The 18,647-nt window shown below is 45.2% G+C and overlaps 1 protein-coding gene across 1 annotated transcript in view; it reads left to right on the top strand.

Annotated features, from left to right (window-relative positions):
- The window catches only part of LOC118099853 (beta/gamma crystallin domain-containing protein 1), a 26,416-nt gene continuing 7,769 nt past the window's right edge, over positions 1 to 18,647 (top strand). The window contains exons 1-16 of the mRNA XM_047337999.1: positions 1 to 171; positions 337 to 408; positions 705 to 1,016; positions 1,170 to 2,089; positions 2,509 to 3,299; positions 4,415 to 6,948; positions 7,212 to 7,385; positions 8,489 to 8,527; positions 9,188 to 9,306; positions 9,975 to 10,131; positions 10,379 to 10,518; positions 13,411 to 13,537; positions 14,687 to 14,722; positions 15,447 to 15,607; positions 15,804 to 15,927; positions 17,506 to 17,651. Of these exons, the coding sequence (XP_047193955.1) occupies positions 361 to 408; positions 705 to 1,016; positions 1,170 to 2,089; positions 2,509 to 3,299; positions 4,415 to 6,948; positions 7,212 to 7,385; positions 8,489 to 8,527; positions 9,188 to 9,306; positions 9,975 to 10,131; positions 10,379 to 10,518; positions 13,411 to 13,537; positions 14,687 to 14,722; positions 15,447 to 15,607; positions 15,804 to 15,927; positions 17,506 to 17,651 (5,828 nt within the window). The 5' untranslated portion in view covers positions 1 to 171; positions 337 to 360. The remainder of the gene's footprint in view (positions 172 to 336; positions 409 to 704; positions 1,017 to 1,169; positions 2,090 to 2,508; positions 3,300 to 4,414; positions 6,949 to 7,211; positions 7,386 to 8,488; positions 8,528 to 9,187; positions 9,307 to 9,974; positions 10,132 to 10,378; positions 10,519 to 13,410; positions 13,538 to 14,686; positions 14,723 to 15,446; positions 15,608 to 15,803; positions 15,928 to 17,505; positions 17,652 to 18,647) is intronic.

Here is an 18,647-nt window from a genome sequence, read left to right as displayed (position 1 = left end):
TGCCTCAGTCTAACACACTCGTGCAGTTGTGGATGCTTCACTGGATTCTGGGAGGATTAAACTGAACTTCTGATTGACAAACACCATGATGCAGATTTCAAACTGTACAAACTGAGAGACCTTTACCTGCTGCAGGGGGGGAGAAAACTTTTCTTCAATGTCTAATTAAGGGTGAGTCGATTTTGTTTAATTACAGCTAGTATTGCTCCTAAGTACAGATTTGTGATCGGATCTTTCACTTTGCTGAGGCAGAATTTATGGTGAACTTCTTTTCTTTCTCTCTGCTATATTGATTATCCTGGTGGAATGATTTTGTTTTTGTTTTATGCTCTGTAGGAGTTTTTGTTCTAAACCAAAATCATGTTCAACACCTACATAAAGAGTCTGAATGATATGGTATTTTCCACGGTAAGCTCACAGGTTATAAGCTCTCCTGCATGTATTTGCTGTGCTGAGAGATGCATGGCCGTACTAAAACAAAAAAAAAAATGTCTGTGAACAAATAATCCCGACCTATATTTACTCTTGATGCCAAGCCTGCACTCCCTCCCTTTGTTCATTGACCGTTAATGATATTTGCATAATCATGTGTAACTACTCGTGATAGTTTGCACATGTTCATATTGAAATATGCATGTTTACTGACTGCAGATGCACACTCGTAAGCAGGAATTAATGTGAGTTGTTTCTCCGTTTTGGTTTAGTCTGAGACCCCCGACGAGCAGCCGAGCACCGGGGTCCTGGGCCGTATTGGGAGCTGGTTATCTCCATGGAAGGCAAAGGGTCCAAAGAGTCCCACTGAAGATGACTCCCCAACCAGTGATCAGGCTCGTTGGTCAGGGGAAGGCAAGGAGAGTGAGGAGTCTGTGAGACCCTGGGCGGGGGAACAACAGTGGAAGGAGAAGGAGGAGGAGAAGGACCACAGCTCTGGTCCCAATACGCTGGGACTCTCCAGAGACAGTTTCCTTTGTGAGAGGAGGGACGCCACACAGTCTGCCCGCAGACACGACTCTGCTGTGAGTAGCACTGAGACAGGAGAGGGAGGTCCAAAGGAGGAGGAGTTTGTGGAGAGGGAGGGGAGGGAGGAGAGCAGCCAGGGTGCTTCAGCGAGTGGGAATCCTGAGAGGAATGCCAGTCATCTGACACATCTCTTTTCCTCCTCTGAACAGGGCGCTGACCGGGCCCACACCCAGAGACAAGCACAGGCCCAGGCAGGCAGGAGGCTCCATGTGTACCTGGAGGACACCAGCGTGTTTCACCACGGCCAGGACACAACAAAGGAAGTCGTTCGCACTAAAGTCCCAAAAAGCCTACAGATCCTCCAAAAGACAAAATCATCCCCTAGTTTAGATCTACCAAACAGCCCAACCTCAACAAGTGCAGAGAGCAGAGGGACAAATGTGAGGCCTGCAGCTGAGGCACAGAGTTATTACAGCGATCCAGTGGGAGTGCCACGGAAATCACACAAAGACCCAGAGTTAGAGCCTGAACTTGATCAAGAGCAAACAGAGGCAGACAGCATGGGGCGTAAAAATCCAGCCAAGAGGAGACAGAGAAAGAACTCTCAGGGAGATGGGGGGAGCAGCCCCCAGGAGAAAATGCCTCCCAGTGCACAGCCTGTCCCAGAGGGTTCCCTCTCATCAGATAACCCAGTGACCAGTGCTCAGGGCAAAAGTCCAAGCACTCACATGGGAGAGCCGTCTGAAAACTCCTCCCCCAATCTAAACCTCACCTCTCAGGCCTTGCCTAAGGGAGGGGAAAACAAGACTTCCTGCTCTGATAGCGACAAGCAATTGGACAGCTTCCAGGATTCAAACTCAGTCGTTGCAGACACTCTGGTGCGGGCGGTTGATGGGGACGCAGACATGGAGGAGGACAGCAGCCTTTACAAAGTGGAGAGGAAGACGGAGACGCCGGAGTCTAAACGCAGGAGTATGAAGGTTTCCCGGAGCGAGGTGAAGTTCTTTAGTAAACATGTGCCGCTGAAACCCGGGCAAAATCCAGCGGGAGACGGCCAGGATTATAAATCTAAGTCAAAGAATGACCAAGGCGAAGAAAAGGAAAAACCCAAACCGGAGACTAATGCAAGGTGAGTTAAAGTTAGACCGAGACCAATGTTTGATTTGTGAATGAATGAAACTGAGAATATACTTTCACTTTATTTGAATAGATGTTCTATTGTTCTGCTAATGCACCTCCCAACATAAGCAAACCTACCTGTCAGGCTTTTGTCTGGCACAACATCACTGTCAAAGCAGGGAATGTGTGTGCTGTGGGTGGAAAATGACAGGTGTATCCACAATGAAGCAGTAGTGTGAGTCACAGCATACAGTACAGCCTAATGCTTAAAGATTAGCACTATGAAGTATAGTTCACGTTAAATATGGGCTGGGTGAATAATGAGGCTCTTATACAAAAATAGGTCAAAAATCAACTTTGAATGTTTAAAATTCTAAAAAGTATTGACTAGTTTGACTTAAGACCTTATTTACCTCTTTTCATACACAGACTACAAGATCCGAAGAAAACCGCAGAGGAGCCAAAACAAGTCGTCGGTCGGATCACAGATAAAATCAGCCTCTTTGAGCGCCAGCAGGGGGTGGAGGGCTTCAAGAAGACCTTCCAAACCCCGAGAAGCGCCGACGTCTCTCCGGTCAGGAGAGCCACAGACAGGCTGAAAGCAATTCCCGAGTTGTCATTCCAGAGGTCAAAATCGGCCGAACGCCACGACACGATCAAGTCCAAGGCCGGGCCACTGGTTGGGGAGAAACCAATGACAATCAAGGAACGAGTGAGGAACTTAACGGAGGCCTCGAAGTCAGAGGCTAAGCCTGCACTGCCACAGAAGCAAACCATGACAGGAATGTCTCAAAAATCCACATCCTCTTTGGCAGCCGCTGCCGTAGAGTTGCCAGAACGGGACAGTCAGGGTAAACTGGATGCGAAAACAGCCAAGTCAGAGATAACAATAAAACCTGATGGACGAGATACCACGTCCGTAGGGGTAAATATTTCCATTCCAAAGGATCAACCGACAGACTCTAAGAAAACAGACACAGCGACCTATAAAGCAGGAGATCAGGGTGTGAAACCTAAGAACATTGAGTCAGACATATCGGCTAAAGTAACGGCTGATTCTTCAGAAACCGCTGGTGACATTAGTCAGCTGCCCAAGGGTCCGAGCAGAACGGGCTCGCGCTCTAAAAGAAGGAAAAGCAGAGATCCTAAAAGTCCCCTCAGCCCAGACAGCGAAAACAGATCTACACCCAGAGAGCCTACAAGTCCCATCAGCCCAAACAGTGAAAACAGATCTAGACCTAGAGAAACTACAAGTCCCCATCAGCCCAAACAGTGAAAACATATCTAGACCTAGAGAAACTACAACCCCCACCAGCTCAAACAGTGGAAACAGATCTACACCCAGAGAGCCTACAACCACCATCAGCCCGAAAGGTGAAAATAAATCTACACCCATAGAGCCTACAAGTCCCATCAGCTCGAAAAGTGAAAACAAATCTACACCCAGAGAGCCTACAAGTCCCATCAGCTCAAACAGTGAAAACAGATCTACACCCAGAGAGCCTCCAACTCCCATCACTCTGAAAAGTGAAAACAAATCTTCACCCAGAGAGCCTACAAGTCCCATCAGCCCGAAAGGTGAAAACAGATCTACACCCAGAGAGCCTACAAGTCCCATCAGCCCGAAAGGTGAAAACAAATCTACACCCAGAGAGCCTACAACTCCCATCACTCTGAAAAGTGAAAACAGATCTGCACCCAGAGAGCCTCCAACTCCCATCACTCTGAAAAGTGAAAACAAATCTACACCCAGAGAGCCTACAACTCCCATCACTCTGAAAAGTGAAAACAAATCTACACCCAGAGAGCCTCCAACTCCCATCACTCTGAAAAGTGAAAACAAATCTACACCCAGAGAGCCTACAAGTCCCATCAGCCCAAATAGCGAAAACAAATCTACACCCAGAGAGACGACAACCACCATCAGCTCAAACAGTGGAAACAGATCTACACCCAGAGAGCCTACAAGTCCCATCAGCCCGAAAGGTGAAAACAAATCTACACCCAGAGAGACGACAACCACCATCAGCCCAAACAGTGGAAACAGATCTACACCCAGAGAGACTACAAGTCCCATCAGCCCAAAAGGTGAAAACAAATCTACACCCAGAGAGCCTCACTCCATCGACAACCCCATCACTCAAAAGTGAAAACAGATCTACACCCAGAGAGCCTACAAGTCCCATCAGCCCGAAAGGTGAAAACAAATCTACACCCAGAGAGACGACAACCACCATCAGCTCAAACAGTGGAAACAGATCTACACCCAGAGAGCCTACAAGTCCCATCAGCCCGAAAAGTGAAAACAAACCCACACGTAAGACAGAGGTCAGAGAGCAGGTGGATAATACAGTGGTGTCTGCCTCCAAAAAGCTCACAGCCAAAGTTTCATCCTCATCTGATGAAGGAAACACATCAGAAAAACCTTCGCTGTCTGATGCCAAACAAAAAGCTTTTAAAAAGGAAGCGGATGTTTCTGAAAAACTGAAAAAGCAGGTTGACTCCTCACTTACAAAGAAGAATGTTGACAAACCAGCGAACGCACAGAAGGGACTCCCTGATCCGTCTGTCAACAGAGACGAACCTGATGCCCCCGTTCGTAACAGAGGAACAAGGAAGCCCATTGACAAGGATCCTGTAACTTTACCCCGAAAGGAGGAAAAGGCCGGGGGTCTGGTGTTCACACAGGAGAGAGAAAAGGCCTCCAAGGGCAGCGGGGAGAATTCAGCCCCCTCTCCCTCTGCTGACCAGCCTCCCTCGAAGGAGCAGGCCTCACCGGTTGAAAACCTCAAATTAGATAAAGAGTGTGCTGTTCAACACGACTCGAGAAGCAAAGAAAAAGTGAGGCAGCCCGGTCAGAGAGACAAAGGGCAAAAATCGCAACCTCAAGACAAGAACACGGACTCGATAAAGCCGACTGAGAGGGAGGATGCCGAGAGGCAAGAGAAGTCGGGGAGTGAAAATGCAAATCAGACTGAGAAGAAAGACAAAGATAAAACACAGCTGCTCCAGCGTTCAGATTCCAAGACAGAGGGTGGTCAAGGTGACTCGGGGAAGGAGGGAAAGGCTGCGAAGGGCGATGAAAGAAAAGTCGCTGAAAGAAAAGAGGAGCACATAAAAGACAGGATAAAACAGGAAGCTGACAAACCAGAGGCATCAGAAAAGACCAGCAGATCATCAGACGATCACAAAGGTCAAAAAGGTGATATTTGTGCCGTCGTCGAGGCTAATGAGACGGTGAATCAGACCAAGCCTGATAAAGGGCCTTTGAAGGGAGCAATAGAAACAAAAGTGCGAACAGAAAGCTCTGGAACAGAAGTAGGTCCCGTGGTCATTGCAGCCGAACCACAGCCTAATTCTGTATCAGTGGAAAAAACGAAGCATTCGCTCGATGACTCACATACAGACAGAGCTAATGATGTCGAGTTCTCCAGCTCCGAGCCTAATTCCAAAGCAAAAGCAGCGGCCGAGGAGGTGTCCATAAAAGCCTCCAATTACACTCCAGCTCTGATAAATGTACAGACGGGCAATATGGCAAAGGAAGAGCCTTCTCCTATTTCTGTCTCTAAACCTAAGAGAAGCCCGAGAGCAGGGCAGGATGACAGGAAAACCACTGTTAAAGCAGAGCTCTCAGAGGAGAAAATCTCAGGAGATGTAGCAAAACTAGTCCCGAGCTCTACTCGCATGAGCACAGAAGAAAAAGCAGGGCGCCGTCCTGATAGTAACACTTTAAAACCCACAGTTCATGAGACAGAGAGGACAGCTGAGGAAACATCCAGGCCGCTACCAAACGAGCGTCCTCTAGTTCCTAATGGTGACGTCTTGTCACATTCACAGCTCCTCACAGTCAAAAAGGAAGCAGGCGATAACAAGCCAAGTCAAAAAGCACCCACTTCCCCAGAGGCTGAGAAACTGACCCCAGGGTCACCCCAGCGTTCGCCCATGAAGAAGCTCCATTTGCCGCGGGGACTAAGCAGAGACGATGCTACGAGACAACAAGACGCTCCCTCGAGCTGGCTGGATGTGGACTTCCCCAAACGGAGGCTTAAAGTCTCCGAGCCCAAACTGAGCTATTCTGGGAGTGAAAGCAACCTCCTGGACACTGATCTGGACGACGAAGATTTTGTCGAGAAGATCAAGAAACTTTGCGCCCCCTTCTCCTTCCCGCCACGCAAACACACCCAGCTTAGGCCACCTCAGCCCCTCTTTGCCATGCCGGCGATCAAAGAGGCCCGCTTCGAAAAGACGTTTGACCCCGAGGAGTTTAAGTTCGGCTTGAGGAAGAAGGATCAGTTCAACTATGAAACGCCGAGCATGTTAGCCAAGCTCAAGAAAACCGAGAAGAAATCTGCTGTGAAGCCCGCAAGGGCCAGTTTGGCCGATAGGTGCCTGCTGCTCAGCAGCCTGGAGAACGACTCTCGGCACAGGGAGAAAACCCCAGTGAATGATGAGGATGATGACAAAGAGGAGAAAGACAATAAGGTCAGGGTGAAGTCTCGCTTGGAGGGGAGCTGTGTCCTCAGCAGCCTCACCTCCACCAGCTTCAGAGGGAAGAGGAACGGAGCTCAAACACAGGCGGACGCCAGCAGCTCTGGGGATGTTTCTCCCACCAGCCCCCCCCAGCTGAGCCCTCCACCCATGCCAAGCCCGACGGCCCACGCACCAGTCAAAGACACACTGGCCAAGCAGAGCTCTGCCCTGAGCGGCAGAGAGGAAGCCCAGGCCGCGGAGGCTGTGGTCAATGACTCAGGTCCTCCGCTTCCTTCCTTTAACGACATCAAGCTGCCAGACTATTTGGAGAAGTTCCTCCAGCGGGAACCAGCAAAACCAGTGCTAAGCACACAAGGACAAGAGGAAGTCAATAGAAAGGTTTGTTTTCTTTACATTAACTTCACTGCTTAAAGACGACCTGGTTGTAAACGTGCTTGTCCTCATAACTGAGATTTTCACTGGTAAAAATACCTTTCACAAGCTCAGACAAGTTGAAGTGAAGCAAAGCTACACAAGCTACAACAACAATCAGAGTGTGATCATTGTCTAATGGAAGTTTCTAATGTTTCCAAATGGTGATGCAAGTCATCTGAGGACATTTTTATCTGTAGAGAATCACAATAAACTTGTCTTTGTCTCAGGTTATCGAGAAAATGACGACTGTGGTTCCTGGAGGTGAAGCAGACATGGCTGTAAAACCAGGTCCGCTGCTTCCTGAGGCTGTTCCTCCACGTTTCCCTGGGATTCCTCCGAACAAACATCCTGCTCTGCCTGAGAGGCCTCTGGCTCAGCCGCATGAGAAACCTGCTCATCATGTCAGTGAGCCACACACGCGTTAAATCGTATATATCACAAATTAACACATGTATATGGGCATTAGCCGCCAGCTGCACTTGGAGACACTATTTATTATTACTGATATTTCTGTTAAACCTGCACCACATGTCCAAAGCTTCTCTATTCACACTACCTCTGGAGATTTGTCTAATTTGTCTCTTTGATTGAATTTGTACTAGTGACAATTACTATATGTGTTTAGGGCTGTATCATTTCCATGAAAAAAAGTATATAATTCATACTAATTATATACTCATGTAAACCAGAGTAAATTGCTGCTTTCAAATGGAACTTGTGGTTATGATGCAGGAGCAAGCGGGCAGGTAACCTGCTGCAGGGAATTCAAAGTCATTGTGACACAGGGAAAAAAGAGGAGGCTGTTTTATTCAGACGCATTATACAATTCAAAAGAAAGACTCCAGACAATAAAATACTTTTACTTTCCAACCAACAACAAGAGAAATTCAGTGGCCTCAAGCGTTTCTGAAAACATCAGCAAACATGTCACAACTCGAGGACTCTGAGCTTCATGTGAATTCATCTCATGAACACGATAAACAAAAACCCAGTTTCACACCAGCAACAATTTATTTAATACCGATAGAAGTGATTGTTATTCAAATATGTTAAACTGTGAGTTTGCCAGAAGACACATTTTGTCCGACCAACAGTCGAAAAAACAAAAGCAAACAAGTGATCTGGCATTTCCTCAAATAATTTGATGAAACTGTTACTGAGTTCATGTTGTGAGCTTTTCAATTGTTGTTATTGACGTTTTTTCAGTTTCTCTTTACTGACATTTGAATCCGTCAACTTGAAAGCTGCCAAATGTGCGAGCACGTTCAAACACCTTCTTTCTACTCGCTCTGCTTCTACGTGCAATGCTTTGAATTCAAGTGTAAAACAGCCTCTGTGGACCGACTCTGTCTCGAGAAGTAAACTAAAGGTCGGTCAGGACAGTCAACAGACACAGGGCTGCTGCACAAAGCAGAGTGCAGGTCAACATTACTGGCATTTTACAGATGTTTGTCGTGCACTTCCGACTTTGTCCCCATGGTAATTCTGTGTTTCTGCATTCCAGATAAGAGTCGACAAGGGATTTCACAAGCGTCCTGGAAAGGTACAGTAGACGCAGCTTGGCCCACTTAGAGCAGAAACAAGATGGAGGCAGGACTCTGGACAGACAACTCTGTGTTCTCTGGAAACATCTGCTTTTCATACGCTGTTCTTGAGGATAAACAACGTATTTAAAAAAAAACAGCGTGGGGCAAGTTCTCAGCTGGATGTGATTACAATCACAGAACACAGCGCTGCCAACGCAGTGAAAACTTGTGGTTTTTCATTGTTGTGCAACTGCAGTCGTAGAACGAGAGATACTCACTCCCCTGCTGTGCAGTGTTCGCAGTTTCTCTCCCGGGGATCTTCTGTCATGAGTGCCATTTAAAAAAAAAAAAAAGAAGCACACTGCTTGAAAAGGCTTTTGAGATGAGTTGTTGCTGTTGACTACCAGGTCTAAAGAGCAGCCCCTTTTAGCTCATGCACTAAAATGTTACTTTATTGTAAAGTGCTGCCTCACATTAGCAGTATGAGTGTGTGTGTGTAGCAGTAACTGTAACTCAGGAGAAAAATGTAGGAAAGTGCTTTACTGTAGTTCCTCTTCTGCAGCACAGTGAGTCATCATCATGCAGTACACATGTCATGCATTTTGCCATTTACTTTTCTCTCTCCGTGGCCAATGTGTTGATCTTTTTTTGACACTGCCCCTCATCTCTTTACGCAGATGGTGTTATTTGAGAAACCGGAGTTCGGTGGCCAAGCGTATGAGATTCACAGGGATGTAGCAGATGCCACGGCTCTGCAGCTCTCGCCCCTCATATCTGTGAAGGTTGTCAGAGGATGGTAAGTCGCAGGATTCAACCAGAACTCAAGGACAATGGGAAGAAAATAGTGAACTGGGGTGTAGTTTGAATTGATCTAAGTGTTGATTGTTATGGCTGCTGGATGTGTCACAATTTAATTAAATAGTTGCGTTGAGAGTTCCACACTCGCCAACTGGTGTCTGCCTGCAGTATAGGTCATGAACCCTGCCTCCTCCATGTTAGTGCATGGAGGAATCATACTACTGTAATACTGTCTATATAGCCACTGTTATTCTTGACGGATGTGTAAAGGGATTTAGCATCTTGGGAAACACAATTGTTCCTTTTTCTTGAGGAGAGTTAGAGGAGAAAATCAATTCAGCTCTGATAACAGTCTGTTAGATATAGATCTGCAGCCTGCGGCGCGTTGGCTTAGCATAAAGAGAGAAAACATGTCAGTGTTATGAGGGCAAAGTGTCACTTTTACACTTCAGTTCTGTGACAGATTAACCAAATTGGTGATGATGCTGTTGCAGTTTTTTTAAAACTCACAGATAAGTGATATTGCTTCTCTCTATTTGTCACTTTCAACTTTCAGCAAGAGAGAACATTTAAATTTAAGAAAATATTGCTAAAACCTTTTAATCCTGTATTAGGATCACGTGCTTGTGTCTTATGATGTTGTATGTTTTGGTTTTCTCACCACAGCTGGGTGCTCTACGAGAAACCCGACTTCCAGGGCCGCACCATCGCCTTGGAGGAGGGGGGGATAGAGCTGACAAACATGTGGGCCGAGCCCGCTTCGGAGACGGAACCACAAAACCTCCCGCCCATGCTGATTGGCTCTGTTCGACTTGCTGTCTGGGTGAGTGCACCGATCAAACGCTTCCACCTCATCTGGCCTTTTAATATCTCAATATCCACATTGTTGCCGACTCACATGGCCTTCGAAAAAAAGTAGCTAATTGCTCCATCGATCCTCAGTCCTGAATCCTCCAGAAGAGAAAAGAATAAGACGTCAAGACCTTACTTGGTGTTATTGTGAAGAAGGATTTAAGGACCCGTGTGGGCCACTGCTAATAATCACTGTGCTTGTTTCCACGCGTCTGCAGGATTACAGCATACCCCATATTGATCTGTTTACTGAACCAGAGGGCCACGGGAGAGTAACACCGTACCACGATGACACAATAGAGACGGGCTCGTTTGGCGTCCCGCTGAGCACGGCTTCCATCCAAGTGCACTCTGGGGTGTAAGTGTGGCTGCCTCTGCGAAACCAATCATTGAGATCTTTGTGAATGACCTATGTGTTACAGCAACAAATAGAGCTTTGTGTGTTTGTGGAGGGTTGTGTAACTGTATCTCAATCTGTGTGCGCTTGATCAGACTTGTAAATGTGTAAAAGAATCTGCAAATGCCACTTTTCTCATCCATCCTATACCGTTTAACTTTCGGGGGTCACAGGGAGCTGGAGCCAATCCCAGCTGACATTGGCCCAAAGGCAGGGTTTTCCCCTTTGTGTATCACAAGAGCAATGTACAGAGATAACCAACCATTCACACTCACATTCACACCTACGGTTAATTTAATCATGTCTTTGGACTGTGGGAGGAAGCCAGAGTAATCTGAGAAAACCCACGCAGACACGAGGAGATGCAAACTCCACAGAGAAAAACCCTGATTTGACCTTCTTCCTCTGAGGCAGCGGTGCTAACTTTGTAACTTACCCATCGATTGTTGGAGGAGGCTGTCTCCCTGACATTTGCAACCATGCCCAAGTTTGGTTGGCACCCTCCTTTTGGTCATTTATTTATTTATTTCACAAAGTGCACAGGAAAATTGATGGAAAATGGCCTCCGTGCTTGCCTCAGGGTAAAAAGAAAACATTCTGAATACCGGTGGATACGGACAAATCTCCACACGCATTTGCATATCCACTTAGACACCACAGAAGTGCAGTAAAAATCATGATAGCCAAATGGGAGTCCCAACTGATTTGTAACTGCCGAGCAAAACACCTTTTCAGCAATTAGTACCTATGTATGCATTTAAAGATGTATCTACACATTCATAGATCTATATGCACATGTTTGCAGATTCAACTACACGTTCGCAAATCTGATTCCTGCGCACACAGATTCTGAATGCACATTTGCAGATTATTTTACACATTTGCTAATCTGATCACGCACACAACTCTCCGAAGTCACACAAAGAGTATTGCGGCAATATTGGCCCACAAGTCAATCACAAGACAAATGGTCTAATTATGGTGATTGATACGAGAGGGAGTAAGAGGGGTTGATTTTATTTGAAATACGATTCATTCAGTCGCTGAAAAGTGAAGGAGTGCCTTTGTTTTGCAGCAGCAGAAAACCAAGTAATGAGACAACTCCAGTGATTTTTGTATTGATAGCGACAAACTGGAGAAGGAGACTTTCTTCTCTTCAATACGTTGAGCCTGCTGAGCCGCCTGTTTTAATGGGATCCTCTCTGTTTGACTTTGACAAATAGCTGAGAGATGATAATCATTACTAAGCTCCTGAGTGTTTATCTTCGTCTTTGGTCGGACTCTCGCTCATTTTACTGCTCAGGAATGTCTCTCCTGCCGTTGCATGTCAGAGGAACGTGAGAGAGCGGGAGAGAGAGAGAAGGTGTGGGCACACTTGGAAAACGTGCAGAGGTGGAGACTGAGAAGTAGACCGATGGTTGAGTGAGAAACAGGCATAGGTGCGGAGAGAATTTGGCAGAGGGGAGCGTGTTTTTCCACATGAGAGGTGGAGGCATTCGGGACGTTTTGTGCCCTGCCCCTGGCGAGGTTAATGACAGCAGACCTTTTTCCCACAGCTATTTTCGTAGGTTTACCTTGGCAGTCGCACCTCCGCTAGAATCCTACCATTTTGGGGATTGTTTTATCATTTCCCAGAACCTCAACATAATTTACAACTTGCCGTGTCATCTCTGCTTAGTTATTAATAATTTACCTCTGCGACAGTTGGAGGAACAACTGTTCAGCAGATGTACGTAGTTTTGCGTCTGACAATTGTACTGTAGCTTTTACTGTGGCCCAGCTTGGTTGACTTCCCTGAGCAGACTGACTCATTTGCTCCTCCTAGTATGTGTCCTTCAGCGCCATAAGGTTGGCATCACTTCTTGGTATCGTTTCCTCGCTCTGGCAGACTGAGCTGGGTGTATATGTTCTTCTCCCCAGAGGCTCACATGTGGTGATCGGTATGTGGCTTTGAGCTGTGCCACACAATGGCTCGGAATACCAGAGGTCGGGGCATAGTTCCAACAACGGCTGCCGACACAGTAAAAAGTGAATTGTTAAGAAAAATGCTTTGAACTGAGGCTTACCATTCCCAAGATGTTTTATTTTAAAGCAAATAGATTTTGTTCTCGGCTCTGGTTGCGTGCCTCACATCTGAGGTCGATAGAAAATACCCAATTAACATACTCCCTTGACTTATGATGTAATGAGCAGAAGGTATCAATCATACTTATCTGTGTTTTAAGGACACGGGAGCCACTGACTTCCTTTACAAGTCATGCAAGGTTTTGACTCACAGTGAATTGAAAAGATTATTTTAAATAACCTTAAAGGTTAATCATTTTAATTTGGGTTATTACTTGGAAAGATTGTGATGCTCTAATGTTCAGAAAACGCATCACTTTGCTCAAACTGTCCATTGCTGCAGCTCCTCTTTTCAGCCTCTTTCTAAAACACTTTCAGCTTCTGTCTCTTTAAGCCCCCCCGCCTGATAAAGCCCGGTTTGCTCCGATTGGCTAGCTGGTCCCCTCTGTTGTGATTGGTCAACCGCTTCTAGCCCATTTAGGAAATGTCACTTTACGTGGCTTTGTTAGGGGGCGTGGCAGACAAGCAGTTAGAGGTGGGAATTGTTGTCACATGACATCGTGATGATGCATACGTTTTTGTCGGACTACTGATGAAGCGTTTTAAGAGTAAAGAGATTCCTTTTTCACGTACTTTGGGTTTTTTTTAACGTGCGGAACTCAACACAATAAAATATATCATCAAAAAAAAAGAAAACGTATAATATGTGTCCTTTAAAACTCCCAGGAGGCACAAAGTAGACAAACCTTCTGGCTTAACGTTTAATCAACATGTTCCTCTGTCCTGCAGGTGGCTGCTGTTCAGTGACCCGGGGTTCCAGGGTATGCTGGCTGTGCTGGAGACAGGAGTGTACCCTTTTCCTGAGGCCTGGGGTTTCCCCTCACCCTTCGTGGGATCTCTCAGACCTCTGAGAATGGTGTGTGTGAAATTTATTGTACACTGCAGAGGACACTACACGTTCATTTGCTCTTTACAGCCATGCTTGTGCGGTGGTTCTTATAAGAATGCTGGTTGGTGGGTCGTGACTAAAATATCTCAGGCACGGTTGAATTTCAATGAATTCTTTTAGAGACATTAGTGATTCACAGAGGATGGAGCGCACTGACTTTGGTAAATGGTCTGTATTTATAAAGTGCTTTTCCGAACCTATGGGCAACTCAAAGTACTTTATAATGTGTGTCTCATTCACACATTCTCACACTGACTCATGCAGCATCCGGAGCAGTGACCCAGGACTCACAGGCACATGTTGCAGTATGACTCCGCTCGGCGATGGGAGTCATCCACTACCGTCACAGCAGCAACAAGCAATCACAATTTTCTGCTTGAGACACACAACTTAGCTTTCGTGCTAGCTGTCAAAGCAATGCTTCACAGGGAATAACATCCACAAGCAGATGAAGGTTCACCAACTATCTCAAGGCTCATTTTTACATGGACCCGTATTTGCATTGGCGTGATTTGACTGGCTATCGCCCGCCCTTGGCTGTTTGTTTAAACACGATTTGATTTGCTGCTTGAAAAGTTGAGAAAAGTTTGCTGCTCAACTGCAGAACACTTTGTCTGGAGGAGCCGGTGATCAAACCAGTAACGAGCCAATTACTAGACAACCGCTTTTCCTCCTGAGCCTCAACACCAGTGTGACTCCCTGACTGGCACCTCTCTGAAGCTGATATATCTTTGTTTTAGTGAAACATCTCGGCAGCAGAGGGTCACTCGAGGACAAATACAAATGCCTGTGATTATCTCCTGACTTTTCATCTTGCTCTTGTGGTTTGCATGAAATCAACCTGCTTCACTTTGTAGTTGCGGTTCCCTTTGTGACTATAGCCTCTGTCTGGCTCTCTGCTCAGAGGCAGTCGAGAAATGAGCAGAAATTAGTTACAGGACCTGTTCCTTTTTCTTTTGTCACTGTTGAACAGAATGGTCACATGCATTACATATGTGGAGCTTTTCTTGAAAGCACTTTACCCATTCACACGCACACACACATTATGATCGTTGACTGTCTCGTGTTCATTTAAGTAGAGACAAAAAAATGTTAATAATAATGTGTCTGTTCCAGGGGACTTTCAAAGTGGAGAATCCCAATGAAGTCAAGGTATGTACAGGTCTCTCCATCCTGAAGAGTTGATTCTTTTTTTTTTTTTTCGTTTTATATTTAGTATAATTAAGTCAATGTAAACAATGTTATGTTGAATCTATAAATGTAGGGTTAGCAGATGATGGGCTATTTATTTCCTCTGGTTGTGATTTTGTTTTATTTCAAGACAAAAATTTAGATTTCAAACTGTAATTTATTTATTTTTGACTTTTACCACGATGTGTTTTTCATAGTAAAAGACAAAGTTGTGCTCACAAATATCTTCTCCAAGGACATGTTGTGATTTGAAATGCTCCATATTCATCAAGAAAGAAAACATCAGTCAAATTTGATTTGACTCTTTGGAAAGAATCAGGTGCAGCTGACTGACAATTAACATTCTAAACTCAAATGGGATGCAGTAGAGCACATGCCTGCACCGAGGCCTCACAGTCCAAACTACACACACTAGATATCAGTTCCCTAAATAAGCCTGATTTAAAAAACATGTATATTTATAAGAAAAAAGAAAATGTACTGAAATTGAACGTTTTCTTTCTGACCCGCACCACATCCTTCCAGCAAGTCTCAGGGAAATCGATTGAGTCTTCTTTTTTTTTTGTACAATCTTGTTGACAAAGTGGTTTCAAGGACAGAGCTGAATTCCATTACAGTCTATTCTGTCACACAGTGTAAATGATGAGTCAGGTTTAATTTACTTCCTGTCCTCATTATGCTCCAGGCTGTGGTGTATGAGCAGCCCGGCTTCGAAGGCTGCTTTTTGGAAATCGACAGTGATGTTTTCAGCTTTTGCGAGGATGATGTAGACGTTGCCGCAGACGCTGAAAACCTCGACACTAACAAGCTGAAGGCTGTGGGTTCATTGAAGATCATCGGAGGACTGTGAGTCTGAACTCTCCCTTCGCATCATATTTCATTCTCCGTATGTGCACAGAATCAAATTGGGTGGCAGTCTGGCTTGCAGCAGAATTTTTCTAGTCACAGCCAACCCTGCTGCCAGATGGAGATGTGGAGGTTATGTAATCCAGTCACAGTTTACAAACACACGTCCAACCCCCGCACGTATGTCTTGTTCCAGCTGGGTGGGCTACAGCCAGCCGGGGTTCGAGGGCCAACAGCACATCCTGGAGGAAGGAGAGTACCTGGACTGCAGCGAATGGGGGGGCTCGGAGCAGCTGCTGTCAATCAGACCAATACTGACTGTGAGTACGACGCCGCACTAACCCACCGTACACCAGCGTGGTTGAAATGATGGTTTGACCACCAAGGTTGTACTTTGTCAGTGACGGAGATGTAACAAAGTACATTTACTACTGAAGTACATTTATTTTCAGGTACTTTTTACTTTTACTCCACTACAATTTTACAATACGCTGCTTCACATAGTTTTTTTTATATATATATATTTTTTAAGTAATCAGTAACAAGGGGGGAATTGATCCACTGATCCAATCAGAGCGGGCAGGTAACTGGGGGGTAATCCCATCAAGATGTTTTCAGTAGCATGTGTTTGTTTTATTCTTGTATTAAACAAACAGTTCACATATCAATGATGTAGTAGATCGTTGAATTAGGGGATAGGCTTCACTTGGCAAGTACTTTATATTTATTTTAAAAAGCAAGAACTCACTTTTGCTCAAGTAGAAGAGTTAAGAGTGATACTTTCACTTTTACTTAAGTAAAAATGTTTGAGTACTTCTTCTCATCCTCTTCAGTGTAAAATCATTTCACTGAAGCCGAGACAACTATGTGTCTTTCTATCCCAGACAGAAGTTGCTACTGGAGGGTCAAATAAAATAGACAGACACTTCTGGCCTTTGAGTCATCCAGTATTTCATAAACCACACGATATTAGTTTAATACATTGGTTAAATTGATTTACTTGTCTACTCCGAGAGCAGTGCTTCTCAGCCTGGGAGGTAACAGAGGTAATATGCACATATTAGAATTTAAATGACTCATGGGAAGACAAACAAACAGGTTCTTTGACACGGTTGATAAGATTCAGGCTGATAAGAATTTTTCATTTGCTCAAAAGAAGAACATTAGTGAGAGGATAATGTTATTTCAATGTAATGAGATCCAACTTTAAACTTCAAAGTCCTCCGAGAGGCAATTTGTTTTACAGGACAGCAAACACATCAGATAAACAGTTTAACAGACAATTAGAGTGAAGAATTAAAATGGTATTATTCTATATCAGTTGTATTTCACTTCGACATCTTGCTCCAAACTCCACACGGCTCTCGGATCTTGTTTTGAGTTATTGCAGTAACACAGGTTACAGTTTTCTAAGGCAGTAGATATGCTGTTCGCCATTTTAAAAAATGCAATCAGAACATTGGTCAGACAAGAGTTTGTTATCTACAGTAAGACAAAGCTGCTCCGTCACCACCTTAATCTCCTCCCACCTTCATGTGGCGTGTTTGCCACTCTCCCAGTATTAATGATTGATCAAAATTAGTATTGTATTGTATTCGGATACTGTGCTTGACTGTTTTTCTGCTTCCTAATGAGACGTGATGAGGAATAGATTGAGAACCACTGCCCTGCAGGACAAGAGCGAAACTTCGGGTTGAACGTTGAGGGAGTTAAGATCAAAAGGCAAATAATCGACAGTAAAATGAGGGTGAAAAGTTATTCTTAGTTTGAACTGAGGAAACCAGACACTTTATCAAGTTTCATAACAGTCAGCTTGAGGAGTGTATTGACTTTTATTATAAATATTTAATGTAGCTCGGTCTTCAGATTCTCATCAGATGATTTCTTTCCTCTTGCAGGATTTCTTGTCGCCCCACCTGAAAATGTTCAGCGACAGAGATTTCGGGAAGCTGGGAGTGAACATAGACCTCACGGGGCCCGTCATTAACATGGACGACACGGGCTACGGCGTGAAGACGCAGTCGATAGATGTCATCGGTGGCGTGTAAGTGACAAAGTGTTAAACCTCCACTGCAGCGTGAGCGTTAATGGCAAAGAGACAAAGAGAGGGTTAGGATGGTTCACCATGTCATTTAAGTCATTTGGATCAAATTAGTCTATTGGGATTCCTCGGCTGTGTTTCCACTGCAGGACTAAAGACATCCTGTGTTTCACCCAACCCCTCCATTGAGAAACGACAACAGCCCCGCACATGTTTTAAGATTCACTCCTGTATGCGTCAGCGTGATAATTACCTGTCTTGCGGTTTATTTTCTGCAGCTCAGGTGCGTAGCAGTCAGGGCGCCACACCCATGATGACATGTCGACACAGAGCTCCTAGTTCACTCATGTTTAGTTTGCCACACCTCACTTCCTGCAAACGAAAGTAGGTTCTTGGAGCATCACACCCTTTTACAGTGGGAATTAATGTGATAACAATGCAGGATGTGGTGGAGGAGGAGGAGGAGGAGGAGGAGGAGGAGGAGGAGGAGTTCCTAGATGCCGGAACATCTTTTTAAAAGTAATCATTTCTGTTTGGATGTTGTTAACCTACAAGAGGAAAAGATCCAGAGCTCAGTCTGTGTTTCTTTTCTTCTTCGTAAAGATGTCGTCAGCTGAAAAACAAGCAGAAGTAAACAAAACCAGAAGCAAATCAGAATAATGAAAGCCACAACATGCAAGGCTGATCGCCGCTGCCCTAGGGAGAGACTTAACAAGAGGCTGAATAACATGGAGCGGAACATTTCGTCCGTCGTTTCGAAGGCAGGACTCTTACACCATTCGAGGGCTATTCTTGCCGCGCTGCTAGCCTGTTATTAGATTACACGGCCTCGCCCATGTTGTGCCGTCGTCCATCCAGGCGTCCCCATTGGCTCGGCTTTAGCGAGGCTTTTGCAAAAGAGGCTTGTTTTGTCGTCTCGCATGTTACGATACACACGGACCCACAAATGCAAACACTGGTCCCTTGTCGCTACGAGGAGCAGAAATAACTGACACGGAG

This window comes from Hippoglossus stenolepis, chromosome 20 (assembly GCF_022539355.2).
Source record: "Hippoglossus stenolepis isolate QCI-W04-F060 chromosome 20, HSTE1.2, whole genome shotgun sequence".
Lineage (NCBI taxonomy): Eukaryota > Metazoa > Chordata > Actinopteri > Pleuronectiformes > Pleuronectidae > Hippoglossus > Hippoglossus stenolepis.
This window is presented reverse-complemented; position numbering and strand designations above follow the sequence as displayed.